The following is a 20,705-nucleotide window of genomic DNA, read 5'->3' as shown; positions in this document are numbered from 1 at the left end:
GACTCGGTGGGCTGAAAGGCCTGTTTCCATGTTGTATCTCTAAATACCCAAAATTTTCAAGATCAAACTAGAAAATGGCTTTAACACAGGTTTATCTGTGATTTTGTTAAATGGAGGAGGAACCCAAAGGTGTGTCTCTCCTGTCTCTTAATGTTCAGGAGGAGCTTCTTCCCAACAACCATCAGGCTATTGAACACTCAATTTCAACAAAACTACAACTGTCGAGATTGCACTTGAGGCTTTGTTTTTGTACCATATTGCTTTGTTTGTTTATTATTTAACTTCTTTTTGTTATAGAAACATAGAAAATAGGTGCAGGAGTAGGCCATTCGGCCCTTCGAGCCTGCACCGCCATTCAATATGATTATGGCTGATCATCCAACTCAGTATCCTGTACCTGCCTTCTCTCCATACCCCCTGATCCCTTTAGCCACATCTAACTCCCTCTTAAATATAGCCAATGAACTGGCCTCAACTACCTTCTGCGGGAGAGAATTCCAGAGATTCATCACTCTCTGTGTGAAAAAAGTTTTCCTCATCTCAGTCCTAAAAGATTTCCCCTTTATCCTTAAACTGTGACCCCTTGTTCTGGACTTCCCCAACATTGGGAACAATCTTCCTGCATCTAGCCTGTCCAACCCCTTAAGAATTTTGTAAGTTTCTATAAGATCCCCCCTCAATCTTCTAAATTCTAGCGAGTACAAACTGAGTCTATCCAGTCTTTCTTCATATGAAAGTCCTGACATCCCAGGAATCAGTCTGGTGAACCTTCTCTGTACTCCCTCTATGGCAAGAATGTCTTTCCTCAGATTAGGAGACCAAAACTGTACGCAATACTCCAGGTGTGGTCTCACCAAGACCCTGTACAACTGCAGTAGAACCTCCCTGCTCCTATACTCAAATCCTTTTGCTATGAATGCTAACATACCATTCGCCTTCTTCACTGCCTGCTGCACCTGCATGCCTACTTTTAATGACTGGTGTACCATGACACCCAGGTCTCGTTGCATCTCCCCCTTTCCTAATCGGCCACCATTCAGATAATAGTCTACTTTCCTGTTTTTGCCACCAAAGTGGATAACCTCACATTTATCCACATTATACTGCATCTGCCATGCATTTGCCCACTCACCCAGCCTAACCATGTCACCTTGCAGCCTCCTAGCATCCTCCTCACAGCTAACACTGCCCCCCAGCTTCGTGTCATCCGCAAACCTGGAGATGTTGCATTCAATTCCCTCGCCCAAATCATTAATATATATCGTAAATAGCTGGGGTGCCAGCACTGAGCCTTGCGGTACCCCACTAGTCACTGCCTGCCATTGTGAAAAGGACCCGTTTACTCCTACTCTTTGCTTCCTGTCTGCCAGCCAGTTCTCTATCCCTTCCTCATTACTCAATACCCAATCTAGAATAGCCTGCTCTCTCGTTGGTCCCTCTACATGTTGGTTTAGAAAACTATCCCGCATACATTCCAAGAAATCCTCTTCTTCAGCACCCTTGCCAATTTGATTCACCCAATCGATATGTAGATTGAAGTCACCCATTATAACTGTTTTACCTTTATTGCATGCATTTCTAATTTCCTGTTTGATGCCATCCCTAACTCCACTACTACTGTTAGGTGGCCTGTACACAACTCCCATTAGAGTTTTCTGCCCCTTAGTGATTCGCAGCTCTACCCATATCGATTCCACATCCTCCAAGCTAATGTCCTTCCTTTCTATTGCGTTAATCTGCTCTCTAACCAGCAACGCTACCCCACCTCCTTTCCCTTTCTGTCTATCCCTCCTGAATATTGAATATCCCTGGATGTTCAGCTCCCAGCCTTGGTCACCCTGGAGCCATGTCTCTGTGATCCCAACTATATCATTGTCATTAATAGCTATCTGCACATTCAACTCATCCACCATATTATGAATGCTCCTTGCATTGAGACACTGACTCACTTCTCTCCTCCCACTTGGGCTAGAGCCAATCAGTCTTATCTCTTGCTAAACTTCTCCTGCTGTTGCTTCCAAAGCTACAGCAGCTCTGAATAAAGTCTGCCTGTCATTTGCCTCTCCCTTTCAACTGTTTTCACGCCTGGTGTCTATTGAGTACAATGTTCACATCTCTGTTGTGCTGCTGTATGTAATAATTTAATTGTTCCCTTTTAGTATATACTAGCATTGGGCCCCGTTGCCGCCACATTCCACCACTCACCCGTTCCCCCAACGCAACCCGTTTCCTCCACTCACCCGTTCCCCCAACGAAACCTGTTCCACCAACGCAATATTCCACCACTCACCCATGGCCCCAACTGCGCAGGCGTGACTCATTTCCCCTCATCCCCCAACACTCCCTCCCCCTCCTCTTCACCTTCCGTCTTCTTTTTCCTCGCCTCATCTCCTCCCCACCACCACTCCCTCCCCCACCTCTCCCCCCCATCCCCCCTCAGTCACTCCCTCCCTCCATAACCCATATCCCCTCCCTACCCCCTCCTCTCCCTCCATCTGCTTAAATAACATTAAACAACTATCCTCTCCTCTTCCCATCCCCCACCACACACTCTCTCCTTACAATAATGTAACAAATCTCTCAGGCAGTTTATGTAAATGAGATCCCATTGTGACGCCATAGCTGTAACAGCCAGGGCAGATGGAAGAAATTTTCCTCAAAGTGAGATTTTGTTAAGTTAAAAATGTGAATAACTTGTAACATCAATCTGAACGAAACTTGACAGAAGGAGGTGGGTGGAGAATCAATTTTAAACATTTTTCATCTTTTTCTACAGATCACAGCAATGGAGGAAAGTCTATCCAGGCGTGGATCCCACAGGGAGCCATTGAAGGGAGGGAGGAAAATACTGGGTGAGGTTTAATACTTACAGGGGGAATACTTACTGATGGGCCGAAGGGACTCCTCCTAGGCTAGTACAGGCCAGATGGGCCGAAGGAACTTAAAAAAAATCGGAGTGAAATCACAGTGAAAGGCACTTTTTCTGGACTTTTCCTGGCCTGGCACGGGCCTTTTGGGCCAAAATGCTCCTCCTGGTCTAATGTGGGCATTTAGGGCAAAAAGGACTGGTTTCTGCGCTAATAGGGGCCTTGTGGGCCGAAATGAGTAGGTTCAGGTAGGCCAAAGGTGGGCTGGCAGTTGACTCAGTCACGGCTGGTGGGCTGGCAGTTGACTCACTCACGGCTGGTGCGCTGGCAGGGCTCACACACACCCTCCATCACACACACACACCCTCCATCACACACCCTCCATCTCACACACACACTCCATCTCTCACACACACACACACACACACACACACACACACAATCACAGCCACACAGACACCCTCCATCACACAGACACACACACGCGCACACACACACGACAGTAAAACTCTCTTGAATCTACTCACGAGGCTGAGCGCGATCTCTCCACCTAACACGGGACCTCCGGAGTGAGCGGGACTCAAAGGGCAGGCACAGTTCAATTCACTCACGGCACAGACATAGAAACATAGAAACATAGAAATTAGGTGCAGGAGTAGACCATTCGGCCCTTCGAGCCTGCACCGCCATTCAATATGATCATGGCTGATCATCCAACTCAGTATCCCGTACCTGCCTTCTCTCCATACCCTCTGATCCCTTTAGCCACAAGGGCCACATCTAACTCCCTCTTAAATATAGCCAATGAACTGGCCTCGACTACCCTCTGTGGCAGAGAGTTCCAGAGATTCACCACTCTCTGTGTGAAAAAAGGTCTTCTCATCTCGGTTTTAAAGGATTTCCCCCTTATCCTTAAGCTGTGACCCCTTGTCCTGGACCTCCCCAACATCGGGAGCAATCTTCCTGCATCTAGCCTGTCCAACCCCTTAAGAATTTTGTAAGTTTCTATAAGATCCCCTCTCAATCTCCTAAATTCTAGAGAGTATAAACCAAGTCTATCCAGTCTTTCTTCATAAGACAGTCCTGACATCCCAGGAATCAGTCTGGTGAACCTTCTCTGCACTCCCTCTATGGCAATAATGTCCTTCCTCAGATTTGGAGACCAAAACTGAACGCAATACTCCAGGTGTGGTCTCACCAAGACCCTGTACAACTGCAGTAGAACCTCCCGGCTCCTATACTCAAATCCTTTTGCTATGAAAGCTAACATACCATTCGCTTTCTTCACTGCCTGCTGCACCTGCATGCCTACTTTCAATGACTGGTGTACCATGACACCCAGGTCTCGCTGCATCTCCCCTTTTCCTAGTCGGCCACCATTTAGATAATAGTCTGCTTTCCTGTTTTTGCCACCAAAATCGATAACCTCACATTTATCCACATTATACTGCATCTGCCAAACATTTGCCCACTCACCCAGCCTATCCAAGTCACCTTGCAGTCTCCTAGCATCCTCCTCACAGCTAACACTGCCCCCCAGCTTAGTGTCATCCGCAAACTTGGAGATATTGCCTTCAATTCCCTCATCCAGATCATTAATATATATTGTAAATAGCTGGGGTCCCAGCACTGAGCCTTGCGGTACCCCACTAGTCACTGCCTGCCATTGTGAAAAGGACCCGTTTACTCCTACTCTTTGCTTCCTGGGGAGAAATTTCAAAGTCTAGAACAGTGCTTCTTAACTATTTCAGTGTCATTCACCCACGAGTCTTTATCACTAAATTTCACTCACCCTCAACTAAATTTTCTTGTTTTTGTTAGTTTTCGTCTAATTCTCCCTTGTGTATAAATATCTGAATAAATTAAGTCATTCACCCCTCTAGTTTCATTTACCCCAAAATAATTTAATTCACCAGTTTAAGAAGCACTAGTCCAGAGGGTATAGTTTGCAGGTGAGATGAGCAATGTTTGAAGATGTATATTCCTGCACCAACATTTCTTATGATCTTCTCAAGTATCTCTTATCGTGTATCTGTACACGGCAAATGACTTGATATATTGCGTTTTCGCTGACTGGTTAGCCCGCAACAAAAGCTTTACGCTGTAGCCGGTTCGAATCCCGCTTGGAGTGCATACTGTCGTTGTGTCCTTGGGCAAGACACTTCACCCACCTTTGCCTGTGTGTGAATGTGTGTGAGTGATTGGTGGTGGTCGGAGGGGCCGTAGGCGCAGATTGGCAGCCACGCTTCCGTCAGTCTGCCCCAGGGCAGCTGTGGCTACAGAAGTAGCTTACCACCACCGAGTGTGACTGAGGAGTGAATGAATAATGCGATGTAAAGCGCCTTGAGTATTAGAAAGGCGCTATATAAATCCCATCCATTATTATTATTATTATTACTTTGGTAAACGAGACAAAGTAAATGAAACTAAACTGACCCGCTCAGTTAGTCAAATGCTGGAGGAAACTCCGCAGGTGAGGCAGCAAATATTTCCTTTGCTCCATAGATGCTGCCTCACCTGCTGAGTTTCTCCAGCATTTTTGTCTACCTTCATATTTCCTTCGCTCCATAGATGCTGCCTCACCCGCTGAGTTTCTCCAGCATTCTTGTCTACCTTCGATTTTCCAGCATCTGCAGCTCCTTCTTAAAAGCTGGGTTACTCCACCAGTTTGTAAATGAGATCCAATTTCCAGCATCTGAGCTCTTTCTTAAAAGCTGGGTTACTCCACCAGTTTGTAAATGAGATCCAATCCAAATGAGATCCAATTTTTTGTGTGTATCAGCACCTGTCGTTCATTTTTTCTACACTCTAACCTGACATCCTGTCGGCACAGACATTGCGGGCCGAAGGGTCTACTACTGCCCTCTGAGGCAGAACAAAATTGTTCGTGGAATCAATGGCCACCTCCTTACCCACAATCCCAGCGCGCCAGAAACAGCTCTACCCTCCCACAGTGAGTGGCGCGCATGCGTCGTACCCCGGGCCGGGGCGGGGCGGTGGCTCCAGGCGAGGCCCGGGATGGGGAGCGCGGACACAGAGCGCTGGGGGAGAGAGAGGGTGGGCATGTGGATTGTCCTAACGTTTCCGGAGTTCCTACCCTTTCTCTTCCCGATATAAGGTGCGCTGCTTCCTTGGACTCAGCGTGTATTAACCTCCAGACCCAGCGCTCTCCTACCTGCTGTCAGGCTGCTCGAAGATTCTGTGCCGAGGGGTGGGTGGTGCGCATCAAAGATATAAGATCTTTGGTGCGCATGTTCGTGGCATCATTTCCGGTGTCTGGTACAGGAAGTAATCCCCCCCCCCCCGGGCAGCTGAATGGAGAGCGGGGAGTAAAATAGATGCAAGTTCCTGCATCGACACAAAATGCTGGAGTAACTTAAAGGGACAGGCAGCTTTCACTGGATAGAAGGAATGGGTGAGGTTTCGGGTCAAGACCTTTCTTCAGACTGAATGCTTATTGAGCTATCATCATCAGGAACAAGAGTTTCTTCCCGAAACGGTGTCAACCAGCATCCACAGCTGGTTCCTGCATGTTTAGAGAGTGGTGAATCTCTGGAATTCTCTGCCACAGAAGGTAGTTGAGGCCAGTTCATTGGCTATATTTAAGAGGGAGTTAGATGTGGCCCTTGTGGCTAAAGGGATCGGGGGTATGGAGAGAAGGCAGGTACAGGATACTGAGTTGGATGATCAGCCATGATCATATTGAATGGCGGTGCAGGCTCGAAGGGCCGAATGGCCTACTCCTGCACCTAATTTCTATGTTTCTATGTTCTTCAATGCATCACTTGCCCCACAACCGAATGGGAATGTGCCCAAATGCTGTCCCCACTTCAAAAGACACAAAGTGTTGGAGTAACTTAGCGGGTCAGGCAGCATCTCCGGAGAAATAAGATGTTGGTTTTACAATGAAAGACACAAAGTGCTGGAGTGATTTAACAGGTCAGGCATAATCTCTTCCACAAAAGATTCCAGCATCTGCAGTTCCTTGTGTCTCTAATTAGTTTCTTGCTTATGTTGGACTGGTCATGTTTTTGTATATTAAGCACCAGACTCCTAAAACAGACACAGCTGAGCAATCAGTGACTGCTATGGTGGAATATTGCATTCAGGGACCAGCCCTCCCATGTGATGCCGCATGCCTCCACGCGTTGGGGGTCCCACTCGGTCCAATAAGTATATAAAATTATGAGAACCATAGATAGGGTATTCAGTCAGAAATTTTTCCCAGGGTGGAAATGTCCAAAACTAGAGGACATAGATATAAGCTGAAAGGGGAAAGTTTAATGGAATATTGCAGGGCACGTTATTTTACAACCACAGAACCAGCCAATTTACATCTACCAATACCCTCCTCCTGCTAGCAGAGCTGGTCCTTACCCTCAACAACTTCTCCTTTGACTCCTCCCACTTCCTCCAAATCCAAGGCGTAGCTATGGGCACTCGCATGGGCCCTAGCTATGCCTGGCTCTTTGTAAGGTCTGTTCAACAATCCCTGTTCCAGGCATACACTGGCCCTAACCCCCGAACTCTACCTCTGCTGTTCCAGACCCTGCTCCGTCCTCTCGCTTTCTCACATGCTCTCTGGATCAACATCTGACCTGCTCTCGCATCTCGATTGGTTGGAGGACCGATCGGTCCTGCAGAGTAGCTGGGATCCAAGGCAGCTGGGATTTAAATCAAACCAATGGCGGGAAAAAATCTGGTTGAACGTTTTAAAGAGGAATAACCTGGTTCAGGATAAGTTTTAATTCGCGAGCATCTTTCTCATCCGAGCGCACCATCGCTTTGCGTCTCCGTCTCCGTGTTCGAGTCTAACGGTTTTAAAGGTCACACACCTGCACCGTGCGTATGCGCACTGACCTGGTGTCGGGCGGGTTAACTGCTCTGCCATTTACCATGGATTTAGCCCGATGGGCAGCGTCGTGTGGAGATGCGATAGGGTTAGGTTCATGGCCGTCATGTAAACCGTGGTACACTGAAAAGCTTTGTTTTTTATACTATCCAGTCAATTAAATTATACAACGTAACACAGATAGACACAACATGCAGGATGAAGGGTTTGAGGTGAAGAGGGGTCCCCACCTTGCCGGACACCTATGTATTTTCCCCAGAGATACTGCCTGTCTCGCTGAGTTACTCTAGCGTTTTTTGTTAGGGGATGCAGGTGTAGAGTGACTGGACATTCATAGTAAAGATGAGGGAGTGGGGACCTGGAAAACGAAAGTCATTGCGGAGACGAAGAGCATGTGAGGTGTCTTGGACATCGGTGGGCAGGGATTGGACCAGGGGGGATAGGATGAAGTCGACGTATGTGGAAATTAATTAGGTGGGACATGAACAAGCAGAATTTTACCAGCATCTGCAGTTCTTTCTTACTGGAACAGCAGATGCTGGTTTACTGAACAAAGGCACAAAATATTTTAATCAATGGTACTTTATTTATCACATGCACCGAGGTACAATGCAATTCATTTTTGAATACAGTTCAGTGCAGGTATCAGTATACTCTCCATAAGCACAGGTACATCTTAGATAACTTGGATAGTGACATTTAGGGTGGGAATCCTTCTGACCATGTGTTCCAGAGATGCTGCCTGACCCACTGAGTACTTTTTACTCCAGTACTTTTATGTCTTTCCAGGGGTGTGGAGTCGGGTGACGTGTGCACTTTTCCCAAAGGAATGTTTAAATTATGTTGTTTTATTCTTAAATCACTTAAGGGTCTAAAGGCACTGGGATTTGTACTGATAACATTTAACATTGGTTGAACTTTGATTGATTTAAAAATGCAGCACAGACACAGACTCTTCAGCCCACTCAGTCCAAATTGACCCGTTGACACTAATTCTGTTTTATTAGATGTGATTCTACTAGATGTGATTTTACTAGAATGTTGCCTGGGTTTCAACAACTAAGTTACAGAGATAGGTTGAATAAGTTAGGTCCTTATTCTCTGGTGCGTAGAAGGTTAAGGGGGGACTTGATAGAGGTCTTTAAAATGATGAGAGGGATAGACAGAGTTGACGTGATCAAGCTTTTCCCTTTGAGAATAGGGAAGATTCAAACAAGAGGACATGACTTCAGAATTAAGGGACAGAAGTTTAGGGGTAACATGAGGGGGAACTTCTTTACTCAGAGTGGTAGCGGTGTGGAATGAGCTTCCAGTGGAAGTGGTGGCGGCAGGTTCGTTGGTATCATTTAAAAATAAATTGGATAGGCATATGGATGAGAAGGGAATGGAGGGTTATGGTATGAGTGCAGGCAGGTGGGACTAAGGGAAAAAAGTTGTTCGGCACGGACTTGTAGGGCCGAGATGGCCTGTTTCCGTGCTGTAATTGTTATATGGTTATATGGTTATTCCTGACCCGAAACATCACATCTCCATGTTCCACTGGGATGCAGGACAGACACCAATCAGATCTCGTTCCTATCCTTCAGTTTTTGGTAAACTTGGCGGACAATTCAGAACAAAAAAACGTTTGACCCAGAAGATGGAAACAATGTGAAGTTGTCAAAGTGAACAGAAATGTGCAACTTTATATGTAGACACCAGATTTACAACTTATTTAAATATAAATGGATACTGATATCTTTAGTCACAAGTACCTTGGCTCTCACCTTTTCATATAGAATCTGCTTCTCCGTTGCCTGATTGCTTGTCAAATTTTTATATTTATTCGTTTTTCAGGATCGGCGCATTTATTGGGCCAGCATTTATTGCTCATCTCAACCCACTGCTGGCAAAATAGCTTTAGCCTTTAGAGAGACAGAGTTAGTTATTTCTTCAAATTTTACTAAACACTGTGCCAATGTGCCAGTGACAGACCCATGCCTACCAGCACAGTCCTCTCATATGAGATAGTAACGGATCTTGCCCTTGGGTACTGTATCCCCAGCGTTGTAATACAAACATTCCACAAGTATTGTAACCCATTGTTGGGAGTCATATAGTACAAGAACAGACTATTGGCCAACCGAACAGATTATTGGCCAACCGTGTCCAAGGCCACCAAGGCAACTCTCTGTGCTAATCCCTTTCCGTAGCCTTGCGAGCTATAACAATTCAAGTGCTTATCTGGATACTTCTTAAATGTAACTTAGCAGGTCAGGCAGCGCCTCTGGAGGACATGAATAGGAGACTGTTTGGATCAGGACATAGTATGACCTAACCATGTCCTCCAGAGATGCTGCCTGCCCCGTTGAGTCATTCCAGCACTTTGTCTCTTGGTTTGTAAATTTTTTTGGAAAACCATTCTTGCCAGTAATATCTAGATACTTATTTTTGGTCGTGCAGGAATGAACTGCAGAAGCTGGTTTGAAGCAAAAGTAGACACAAAATGCTGGAGTATCTCAGCGGGAAAGGTAGCATCTCCGGAGAGAAGGAATGGATGGTGTTTCGGGTTGAGACCCTTCTTCACACTGATGTTTATTCAAAGGCAGACAGCCAGAAGTAATGAAATCATAAATGGTGTGTGATATTAAGGCCCGGTGTTTGTCTGTGGGATCATGGGCAAGGATAAGTGGGAGGAAGTGTCTGAGTCATCGCCAAGCCTCAGCCCAGTAGAGGTCAGCACGCCAGACTACCTTGTTGACAGGCTTGATTTTCAAGTTCAGGATTTCTGTAGAGTGAAAGGAGGGCTGTACGTTCGGGGGGGGGGGGGGGAGACGTTAGAGTAGAGGGTAAATGAGAGTAATGGTTAAAGTCCAGGAGGAGGGGGACCGGTGGAGACGGGAGAAGGTGTCATCACTTGGTGGCAAGGACTCCTTCGTGTAGATAAAGGCACGGAGGCAGAGGAGACGCAACTCTGAAGGCAGAACAAGGGTAGGGGTTGGGGTCGGAGGAGTGCAGGTGAATATACAGAGGCCGAGGCGATGACAGGTGGGGGTGGGGTGGGTGTTCAGAGGAGAAGGACATGAGGACTGTTGTTTTGATGGAGAGTATCTGGTGTTAAAAGGGTAAGGGGAAGACCCAGAGATACAGAGAGTGGTGAGTCTGTGGAATTCTCTGCCTCAGAGGGCGGTGGAGACAGGTTCTCTGGATGCTTTCAAAAGAGAGCTAGATAGGGCTCTTGAAAATAGCGGTCAGGGGATATGGGGAGACGGCAGGAACGGGGTACTGATTGGGGATGATCAGCCACCATCACATTGAATGGCGGTGCTGGCTCGAAGGCCAAATGGCCTATAATAATAATAATAATAATAATATCTTTTATTGTCATTGCATGTCAGTGCAACGAGATTTAGTATGCAGCTCCAACCGATGAAAAAGAAAAGTAAAATAAATAAATAAGCTGTGTGTCGTGACCATCCGAGGGAGACAGTCCAGGGGGGGTGGGGGGCATTCAGCAGGACCGGTTCAGAGCCGCTATAGCTCTTGGAATAAAGCTGTTTCTGAGTCTGGAGGTACGGGCGTAGAAGGTCTTGTAACGTCTGCCGGCGGGAAGTAGTTCAAACAGTCCATTACAGGGGTGTGATGAGTCTTTATGGATGCTGACGGCCTTCCTGAGGCACCGTGTGTGGTAGATGCCCTCCAAGGCTGGTAGCTCCGTCCCAATGATCCTCTGCGCTCTGTGGACGACGCGCTGAAGAGCTCTCCTCTCCGCCTCCGTGCAGCTGAGATACCACACAGAGATGCCATACGTTAATATGCTCTCTGTGGTGCAGCGGTAGAACGTTGTCAGCAGCTGTTGGGGCAGACCAGTCTTTTTTAATGTCCTCAGGAAGAACAGTCGTTGCTGTGCCTTCTTGAGCAGCGCAGCGGTGTTGGTGGACCATAAAGCTGGACACTCTCTCCACACTTACCCCGTAAATGGAGATTGGGGCGTATTCTCCATTATGGGACCTCCTGAAGTCAATAATCAGCTCCTTGGTCTTGGAGGTGTTTAGTGACAAGTTGTTACATGTGCACCAGTCCGCCAGGTTCTGCACCTCCGCCCTGTATTTTGTTTCATCACGGTTGGTGATCAGCCCAATCACTGTTGTGTCGTCTGCAAACTTCACGATGGTGTTGGTGTCGAATGCAGGAACACAGTCGTGAGTGAAGAGGGAGTAGAGCATGGGGCTTAGTACACAGCCCTGTGGTGTGCCGGTGCTCAGGGTGATAGTGGAGGACAGGTGCGGGCCCAGTCTCACTGCCTGCGGTCGCTCCGTCAGAAAGTTCAGGATCCAATCGCATATTGGTGAGCTGAGGCCTAGCTGGCGGAGTGTGGTGGTGAGCTTGGTGGGGATGACCGTATTGAATGCAGAGCTATAGTCAACGAAGAGCACCCTCACGTACGTGCCCTGTCTGTACAGGTGAGTCAGGACAGTGTGAAGAGCCAGAGAGATGGCATCCTCTGTTGATCTATTTGCCCTGTATACAAATTGATGAGAGTCCAGTGAGGCAGGGATGCTGGATTTGATATGGGAGAGGACCAGCCTTTTTGAAGCACTTCATTGGAATTGGAGTTAGGGCAACCGGGCGGTAGTCGTTCAGGTTGGTGACTTTGGATTTTTTCGGCACCGGCACTATGGTGGCTGTTTTCAGGCACCTGGGGACCGTTGCCAGAGATAGAGTCCTTTAGTACCCTTTCCTGGACTCCATCCGGGCCTGCAGCCTTGCATGGATTGATCCTACGCAGAGCACACTGTACCTCCTGAGTGCTCAGTGTTAAGGCCTGTCCCTCCGCCATGGCCGGGGTTATTCCACTCCTGGTGGTGTTGCCAGTTTCGAACCGGGCAAAGAAGGTGTTCAGTTCGTTGGCCAGTGTATTGACCCAGTGGAGGGGGGAGCAGTAGGACCCAGCAGTCAGACCACGTGCTGTTGTGAGTCTGCATCGTGGAGGGTGTGGGCCTAGTGTTGAACCTGGGACTCGGGTAAGGCGACGGCTGCAGCCCGCAGGCGGGCGATGGAGTCCGTGTCAGGCAGAGGGTCGGCGGAGTCGTTGGTGTAGACCCGTTGGGGGGTGGGGGGGGGGGGGGTTGGCTGGAGTCCGTGTCAACGGACAAAGCGTCTATTGCCCCGGTGAGCGGATAGCGGAGGAGACAGCGAGGGTCAGCGGCAAGGCAGGCGCCGGGAGGCGCCGAGGGTCGGCAGCCGCGGCCTTGAGAAGGCTGGAAGAGTTGGCGGCGGTAGTGGCACCAGGGAGGCGGTGGAGGTCGGCGTTCTCTGAAGAAAGGTCTTGACCCGAAACATCACCCATCACTTCTCTCCAGAGATGCTGCCTGTCCCACTCAGTTACTCCAGCATTTTGTGTCTACTTATTTTAGGCTATCAGGGCATCTGCCTCCACCACCTTCTCCGGCAATGCATTCCAGATTTCAATCACCCCTGGATGAAAAAGTTTGTACCTAGATCCTGTCCAAAACCTCCTGCCCCTTCCCCAAACCTTTGCCTTCTAGTTTCAAACATCTTTTCTATGGGGAAAAGTTTTGTCCTATGGATATCAACTATGCTGTGCCTCATCTTTTATAAATGTGCAGACCAGGGATTAATTCTGGTCGTGATTAGCAGCAGCAAGAACTGGTGGACATAACTGGAGTCTCAGCAGCCATAATGTTTAAATATTTTATACCCCAATATTTTTAAATCTTCTGCCCAGTGTGAATTCGCTGGTGTCTCAGCAGGTGGTATGATTGCGCGAATCCCTTCCCGCATATGGCGCAGGTGTACGGCTGCACCCCTGTGTGAATTCGCTGGTGTCTCAGCAGATGGGAGGATTGTGCGAATCCCTTCCCGCATTTGCCGCAGATGTACGGCTGCTCCCCTGTATGAACCCGCTGGTGCGTCAATAAGCTGGTCGACTGAGTGAATCCCTTCCCGCACTCAGAACAAGTGAACGGCCTCTCACCAGTGTGGACCCGCTGGTGCGTTAATAAGCTAGTCGACTGAGTGAATCCCTTCCCGCACTCAGAACAAGTGAACGGCCTCTCCCCAGTGTGGACCCGCTGGTGCGTTAATAAGCTGGAAGACTGAGTGAATCCCTTCCCGCACTCGGTGCAGGTGAACGGCTTCTCCCCGGTGTGAACCTGCTGGTGCCTCATCAGATGGGACGATCGATTGAATTTCTTCCCGCACTCGGAGCAGATAAACAGTCTCTCCCTGATGTGAGCTTGAAGTTGCGTCGTCAGCTGAGACGAGAGAGTCAATCTTTTCCCTTTCCCCGAGGAGGTGAATGGTCTCTCTCCGTTGTGATTCTGCTGATGTGTTATCAGGGTAGTGGATTGCTTGAACTGTTTCCCGCAGTTAGAATACTGAAACGGTTCCATTTGCAGTAAGGGATAGGGGTTTTGAGCACAAGAATAAAAAAATGCACCACTTCTTTGATACTAAGCAAGTTTCTCCTCAATGTGATGCAACATATTTCCGCTGGGATAGCAAATTATTATTTTGCAAACGTCAACAACCTGTACTAATTTATCTCTTTGGTTGGGGAAATGTTTGCAATTTCTTTAACTGCCAGCTCTGTAGTTTTTCTGATCAACTCATACCTGTAGCATGCGAATCTCACTACCATGCTTATTGTGCTGATGTTTGAAATATTTTCCCAGCGGCAAAACAGGCAAACGTTTTCTCTTTCGACTGATGAACGGAGTGACTTTGTGAGAACTTGATGTGACCCTTGATTTGAAGTTTCCGTCTGGAACTCTTTTTCTTCTAATACCCTGTAAAAGTAGTTCACGCAAGTTATCACCAAGAACTTCAGAACAGATCAGTCTAGTAATTTCACTCCCCTTTACGTTCATTCAGCTTTCCTTTAAACATATGGCGCAATTCTGCTCCTATGTCTTATGCTCTTATGAAGACATATAATAATAATAATAATGGATGGGATTTATATAGCGCCTTTCTAGAATACTCAAGGCGCTTTACATCGCATTATTCATACATTCCTCAGTCACACTCGGTGGTGGTGAGCTACTTCTGTAGCCACAGCTGCCCTGGGGCAGACTGACGGAAGCGTGGCTGCTAATCTGCACCTACGGCCCCTCCGACCACCACCAATCACTCACACACATGCAAAGGTGGGTGAAGTGTCTTGCCCAAGGACACAACGACAGTATGCACTCCAAGCGGGATTCGAACCGGCTACCTTCCGGTCGCCAGCCGAACACTTAGCCCATTGTGCCATCTGTCGGCCAAACTGGATTTAAGAGGGTGGATGGTATGAACTGATTCCTCTGGATGAGGCCCTGAACCGGAGACATTAAAGGCAATATAGGGAGAATAGATGAGGTACAAAGGTCAGCTTGCCAAGAATATAAAGGATAGTAAAATCCTCTTTAGGTATGTGAAGAGGAAAAAATTAGTTAAGATCAAAGTTGGACCCTTGAAGACTGAAAATGGTGAATTTATTATGGGGAGCAAGGATATGGCAGATGAGTTGAATAGGCACTTTGGATCCGTCTTCATTAAGGACACAAACAATCTTCCTGATGTACTAGTGGCCAGAGGATCTGGGGTTATGGAGGAACTGAAGGAAATCCACATTAGACAGGAAATGGTGTTGTGTAGTCTGATGGGACTGAAGGTTGATAAATCCCCAGGGCCTGATGGTCTGCATCCCAGGGTACTGAAGGAAGTGGCTCTGGAAATTGTGGACACATCGGTGATCATTTTCCAATGTTCTATAGATTCAGGTTCAGTTCCTGTGGATTGGATGTTATCCCACTTTTTAAGAAAGGCGGGAGAGAGAAAACAGGGAGTTATAGACCAGTTGACAAGGAAGTATAGACCAAATTGTGGAAGTCGGGGTAAGTGTGAGAGACATGTACCCAACTTTAGAATTCCAAACATGAAGCAAAATGAAAGAAAAGAGAAGCGAGAGCTGAAGGGACAACAGCAGCTAAAGTGCTTGGTAAACATTGGCTGTGCAGATATCGGAATTGAAAATATCGGAATTATCGCGTTTGCTCACTGCATTTCATCAACAGTAAGGCATTATTTGTGTTTTTTCTTGATTCCTTTGGTATCTAAGAAGTCTCAGAAGTGATCAATCTGGCTGTAAATTTTACTTCAGATGCGTTTTCATTTTGTATGTAAAAACCCACTTGAGAACCACGGGCGATTTAAAAAAATTACAGCCAGATTTATCACTTCTGAAACTTTTTAGATGCCAAAGAAATCAAGAAAAAACACAAATAATGCCTTAGTTGATGAAATGCAGTGAGCAAACGGCAAATGTTCGCTAAGCACTCTGTTGTTGTCCCTTCAGTTCTCACTTCTATCTACCGTCATTTCTCATCACTTTTGGAATTCTGAAATAGGCTAAATGTCTCACACGCTTATCCCGATTTCCATAATTATTTACAGCGCAAAAATTGTCAATTTCAGCGGGTTTTAACGGACCCGCTACGCTGGAAACAATGGTAAGTGCCTACCTGCAGTTCATCGCGTGTACTCCATTTGGAGTAGCGTAGCAACAGTACGGGTCATGGGTCGAGACCCGACTGCCGTGAAACCTCCCTATAAAGTAAATTACACTAAACTGACCCGCTGAGTTACTCCACCAGTTGGTGTCCTTTTGTGTGTGTAAAACTGCCGTTCATTTTTTCTAGTCTAACCTGACATCCTGTTCGGCACAGACATTGCGGGCCGAAGGGTCTACTACTGTCCCATGAGGCAGAACAAAGTTGTAAGTGGAATCAATGGCCACCTCATTACCCACAATCCTAGCGCGCCAGAAACCGCTCTACCCTCCCACAGTGACTTTGGCGCGCATGCGTCGTGCCCCGGGCCGGGGCGGCGGGGTGGCTCCAGGCGAGGCCCGGGATGGGGAGCGGGGACACGGAGCGCTGGGGAGAGAGAGGGGGTGGGCATGTGGATTGTCCTAACGATTCCGGAGCTCCTACCCTTTCTCTTCCCGAGATATCCATCTAGAGGTGTGCTGCTTCCTTGGACTCAGCGTACATTAACCTCCAGCCCCAGCACTCTCTTACCTGCTGTCAGACTTCTCGAAGATTCTGTGCCGAGCGGTGGGGAGCAAAGATCCTCTAGCGGAGCTTTGCTGCAGGATCTTTGGTGGGTATCAAAGGTACTAGACGAGCTTTGGTGCGCATCTTTGTGGCATCATTTCCGGTGTGTGGTACAGGAAGTAATCGGTCCCCCCCCCGGCCCCCCGGCAGCTGATGGAGAGCGGGCAGTGAAATGAATGCCAGTTCCTGCATCGACACATTGATCAAATCCACTCTAGTGATTTCCCTGCAATCCCTTTGAGGATGTGTGGGATAAAAATCCAACTTCAAAATGTGAAGAGGGATATTTTAAGACAGCACCTCATTTTGGAGGCTTTCTCCGAGAGTGATCCAATCCCTCAGTACTGTACTGGTGGATCAGAGTAGATTTGTGTGCTCAAATCTTTGGAATTGGACTTAAACACCTCACCTTTTGATTGAAAGGCAAGATTGCTCCAGATTAAGTACCAGAGATGTTAAAGTTTGTCTGGTATATGTTTCTTGCCTACTGCAGATTTTATAAACTCCTTTTACTGTTCTTCCAAAGTGGAGATTGGCGTACAGATGATCTTAAAGCCAACCACGTCAACTCACATGAATATGATTGCCGTTTGACCTTGGAAGGAGAAATGATTGACTCTTGCTTTCTGGGGAAAGTTCAAATCCCCTTTGTGACTGACAAGTGGACACACAAACACACACAGGATAGAGAGTATCCCAGAGCACTTACTGTGAAAAGAGCATTATCCATTTGAACAGGTGTCCCCATTAGTCAGAGCTTGCAGAAATCAAAGTGTGAGGTTTCGATCAACCGATCTGTGGACATATCATGTAAAATTCCTTCAATTCTCAGATATTTATGATAGGTTGAGATGTCAGTGCAGATGGTCGATAATCACTAAAACAATGAATTCTCTTGGGTATAAACGTGTGTTACAATAGGCAGCAATTTCACTTTCTGCATTTGAAAACCAATTCTTTAAAAATGTCTTAATATTTACCAGCAGTGGGATGAAACTCAGTGATCTGGAGATTCATTTAATAGTTCAACCAGTCTGCAGAGTTACTAAAGACTTCATTTGTGACTGCTGCGGTTGCAATTTATGGTTAATTTAGAGGGAATGGGGCAAACAGGACTGGCTCAATTGCGGCATCTTGATCAGCATGGACAAGTTGGACCGAAAGGCCTGTTTCCATGCTGTATGATGCTGCATCCAAGATTGGATGAGATTTGGTTCTTCAAATAATGATCCTAATTTCAGAGCTAGTGTGTAACATTCCGTCTGTTCACCGAACAATCTCATGGTGCAACCAAGGGCGGCAGCGTAAGAGCCACAGCGTCATAGCATCAGAGACCCGGATTCAATCCTGTCATAGGGTGCTGTGTCGATGTGCAGTTTGCACCTTCTCCCTGTGACTGCGTTGGTTTCCTCCGGGTATTATGGTTTCTTCCCACATATCAAAGACGTGTGGGTTTGTAGATCAATTGGCCTCTGTAAACTGCCCTTGGTGCGGAAGGAGTGGGTGCGAAAGTGGGACAACATAGAACTAGTATGAAAGAGTGATCGCTGGGCAAAGAAGGGCAAGTCTTTGATTATGTTGGCTCCTTTCTAAGGGAACTAGAATTATAGTTTAGATTAATTTAGAGGTACAGCTTGGAAACAGGCCATTCAGCCTACAAAGCCCTCATTGCTGAGCTCTCTCACCCTTACAACCATCCCAGTTCACCTTTTCCTGGACATTTACACCCTAAAATGTGATGCCCAAAACTGGATGGAATACTTCAGCTGCGGCCAAATAAGTGTTCTATGGAGAGTCAACAAAAATCTCTTGAGGATTGGTACCCCATGCCTCTTTATGGATCCATATATTTTACCAACCAGCATCTCAACAAGTCCTGCAAGGACAGTGATTTCAATCTGATCTGTTTCTGTGTGTCCATTTGAATTCAAAATCTGTGGTTTGCATACAAGATCCCGCAAAGTAAAGTGAAGAGCAGAAGACTCGTTAAGTTTTGCTGGGTGTGTTGTATGACATTTTAATCTTTTCTAAAACTCATGCTTGAGTAATTCAGCGGTCAGGCTGCATCTCTGGCCCACTGAGTTAATCTAGTACTTAGTTTCTTAAGATTCCAGAATCTGTAGTTCATATGTAGTTCCTCCAGATGGTACCAGCATATGGTTGGAATAAGGACTGCTTGATGTAAGCAACGAAAACACATCCATAGCTGGGGGCCATACGAGTTCCCCTGGCTACATCTTTAACTTGGATAAAGTGAGAGGAATCAAAAAGGAAGTTGTTGAGTGTGAGGACAAATTCCACCAGGCGAGGTGAGTTAGTAGAAATTAATTGGTTGGGTCTCTGTTCAAGGAATAACCAGAGGGCCTTGAGACGTTCTTGGTGGCGGATAGAGGTGTAAAGGGAAAGATGAGGCAATGGGGGCCTGGATATTGAAAGTTGTTGAAGAGTAGGTGAGGCATCTTGGATGTAGGTTAGAAAGGACAGGACATGGGGGATTAGAATGGAATCAAAGTATTTGGAGATGAATTCAGTGAGGCAGGAGCAAGCAGAATCAATGGGTTTGCAGAGGAGGTTTACCAGAATGCTGCCTGGATTGGAAGGTTTCAGCTACAAGGAGAGGCTGGATACATTTTTATGGTTTTCTCTCAAACTTCACAGATTGAGGTGCGACTTTGATAAAAGTATATTATATTATGGGAATAGTCAGTCAAAACTTTTTCCCAGGGTGTAAATGTCCCAAATGAGAGGGCATAGATATAAGGTGAAAGGGGAAAGTTTAATGGATATGTGCAGGGGAAGTATTTTTACACAGAGAGTTGTGGGGCCCTGGAACGCATTGCCAGGTGTGGTGGTAGCGGCAGATACGATAGTGGCGTTTAAGAGCCGTTTAGATAGGCACCTCCACCTCCAGTTTAAATTCCATTTGGAATATTTTGGAGGACCAAGAAACCAGGAAGAACCAAGTAGAAGAACCTGCAAGTTCAGGTAATAGAGGGATATGGTTCATGTACACGCAGATGAGATCAGTTTAACCTAGCAAACATCATGGGCCGAGGGGCCGGTTCCTGCGCTGTAGTTTTGTGTGCTATTGTAATAAAAAATAACCACACATGCTGGTTTATACCAAAAAATAGACACAAAAAATGTTGGAGTAACTCAGCGGGGCAGGTGGCATCTCTGGAGAAAATGCACAGGTGACCTGCCGGGTGGGGACCCTTCGTCAGACACTCTAGCATGTTGTGTCTATCTGTGTTTCGTTGTATTATTTCATCTGTCTGGATAGTATGAAAACAAAGCTTCCACTGTACCTCGGTTTACGTGACGACCAAAAACCTAAACCTATCACGTCTCCACACGGCACTGGCCATCGGACTAAATCCAATGTAAATAGCGACGCGGTCTCCGTCTTCATGCCCGAACACCCGGACAGTGCGCATGCGCCCTTGGTGCAAGCTTGAGAGCGTGCGGGTCTGACCGTTAAAACCGTTAGACTCGAGCGCGGAATCGGAGGCGCGCGAGGCTGGAGAAGAAGCTCGCAAATTAAACCTTGTGTTCCCCTCCTGAACCCGGTGATTCCTCATAACAGATGTTTTTTTAGTCACAGGTACCTCAGCTCTCACCTTTTCATAGAGAATCTGCTTCTCCATTGCCTCCATGCTTGTCCCCATATTATTATATTTATGCGTTTTTCAGCCCAGCATTTATTGCCCATCGCTAGCCTCTGTTGACAAAAGTGGCTTTAGACTTTAGAGATACAAAGTTCCTTATTTCTTCAAAATTTACTCAACACTGCGCAAATGTGGTGCAAAAGTGATGGAACGTGTTTGTATCTTCCCACAAAAAAACCCTGACGTTGCATTCAGAACCACTCAGACCTGCTCCCAC

General features: G+C 46.9%; 2 protein-coding genes and 1 long non-coding RNA gene across 3 annotated transcripts in view; 1 reads left to right on the top strand and 2 right to left on the bottom strand.

The window, feature by feature from the left end:
• The window catches only part of LOC116981449 (zinc finger protein 271-like), a 36,545-nt gene extending 30,442 nt beyond the window's left edge, over positions 1 to 6,103 (bottom strand). The window contains exon 1 of the mRNA XM_033034503.1: positions 5,965 to 6,103. The gene's annotated coding sequence lies outside the window, so the exon portion shown is untranslated. The remainder of the gene's footprint in view (positions 1 to 5,964) is intronic.
• Positions 6,104 to 12,627: 6,524 nt separating this feature from the next.
• The window catches only part of LOC116981448 (zinc finger protein 850-like), a 31,334-nt gene continuing 23,256 nt past the window's right edge, over positions 12,628 to 20,705 (bottom strand). Inside the window, exon 5 of the mRNA XM_033034502.1 lies at positions 12,628 to 14,110. Within this exon, the coding sequence (XP_032890393.1) occupies positions 13,431 to 14,110 (680 nt within the window). The 3' untranslated portion in view covers positions 12,628 to 13,430. The remainder of the gene's footprint in view (positions 14,111 to 20,705) is intronic.
• On the top strand, positions 15,122 to 19,891 carry LOC116981596. Its single transcript, XR_004414237.1, has 3 exons — positions 15,122 to 15,132; positions 17,804 to 17,805; positions 19,858 to 19,891. It is a non-coding gene; the product is annotated as an uncharacterized LOC116981596 (long non-coding RNA).

The sequence above is a fragment of the Amblyraja radiata genome, chromosome 15, assembly GCF_010909765.2.
Source record: "Amblyraja radiata isolate CabotCenter1 chromosome 15, sAmbRad1.1.pri, whole genome shotgun sequence".
NCBI lineage: Eukaryota > Metazoa > Chordata > Chondrichthyes > Rajiformes > Rajidae > Amblyraja > Amblyraja radiata.
Note: the sequence above shows the minus strand (reverse complement) of the source record. Positions and strands in the feature narration are given on the sequence as shown.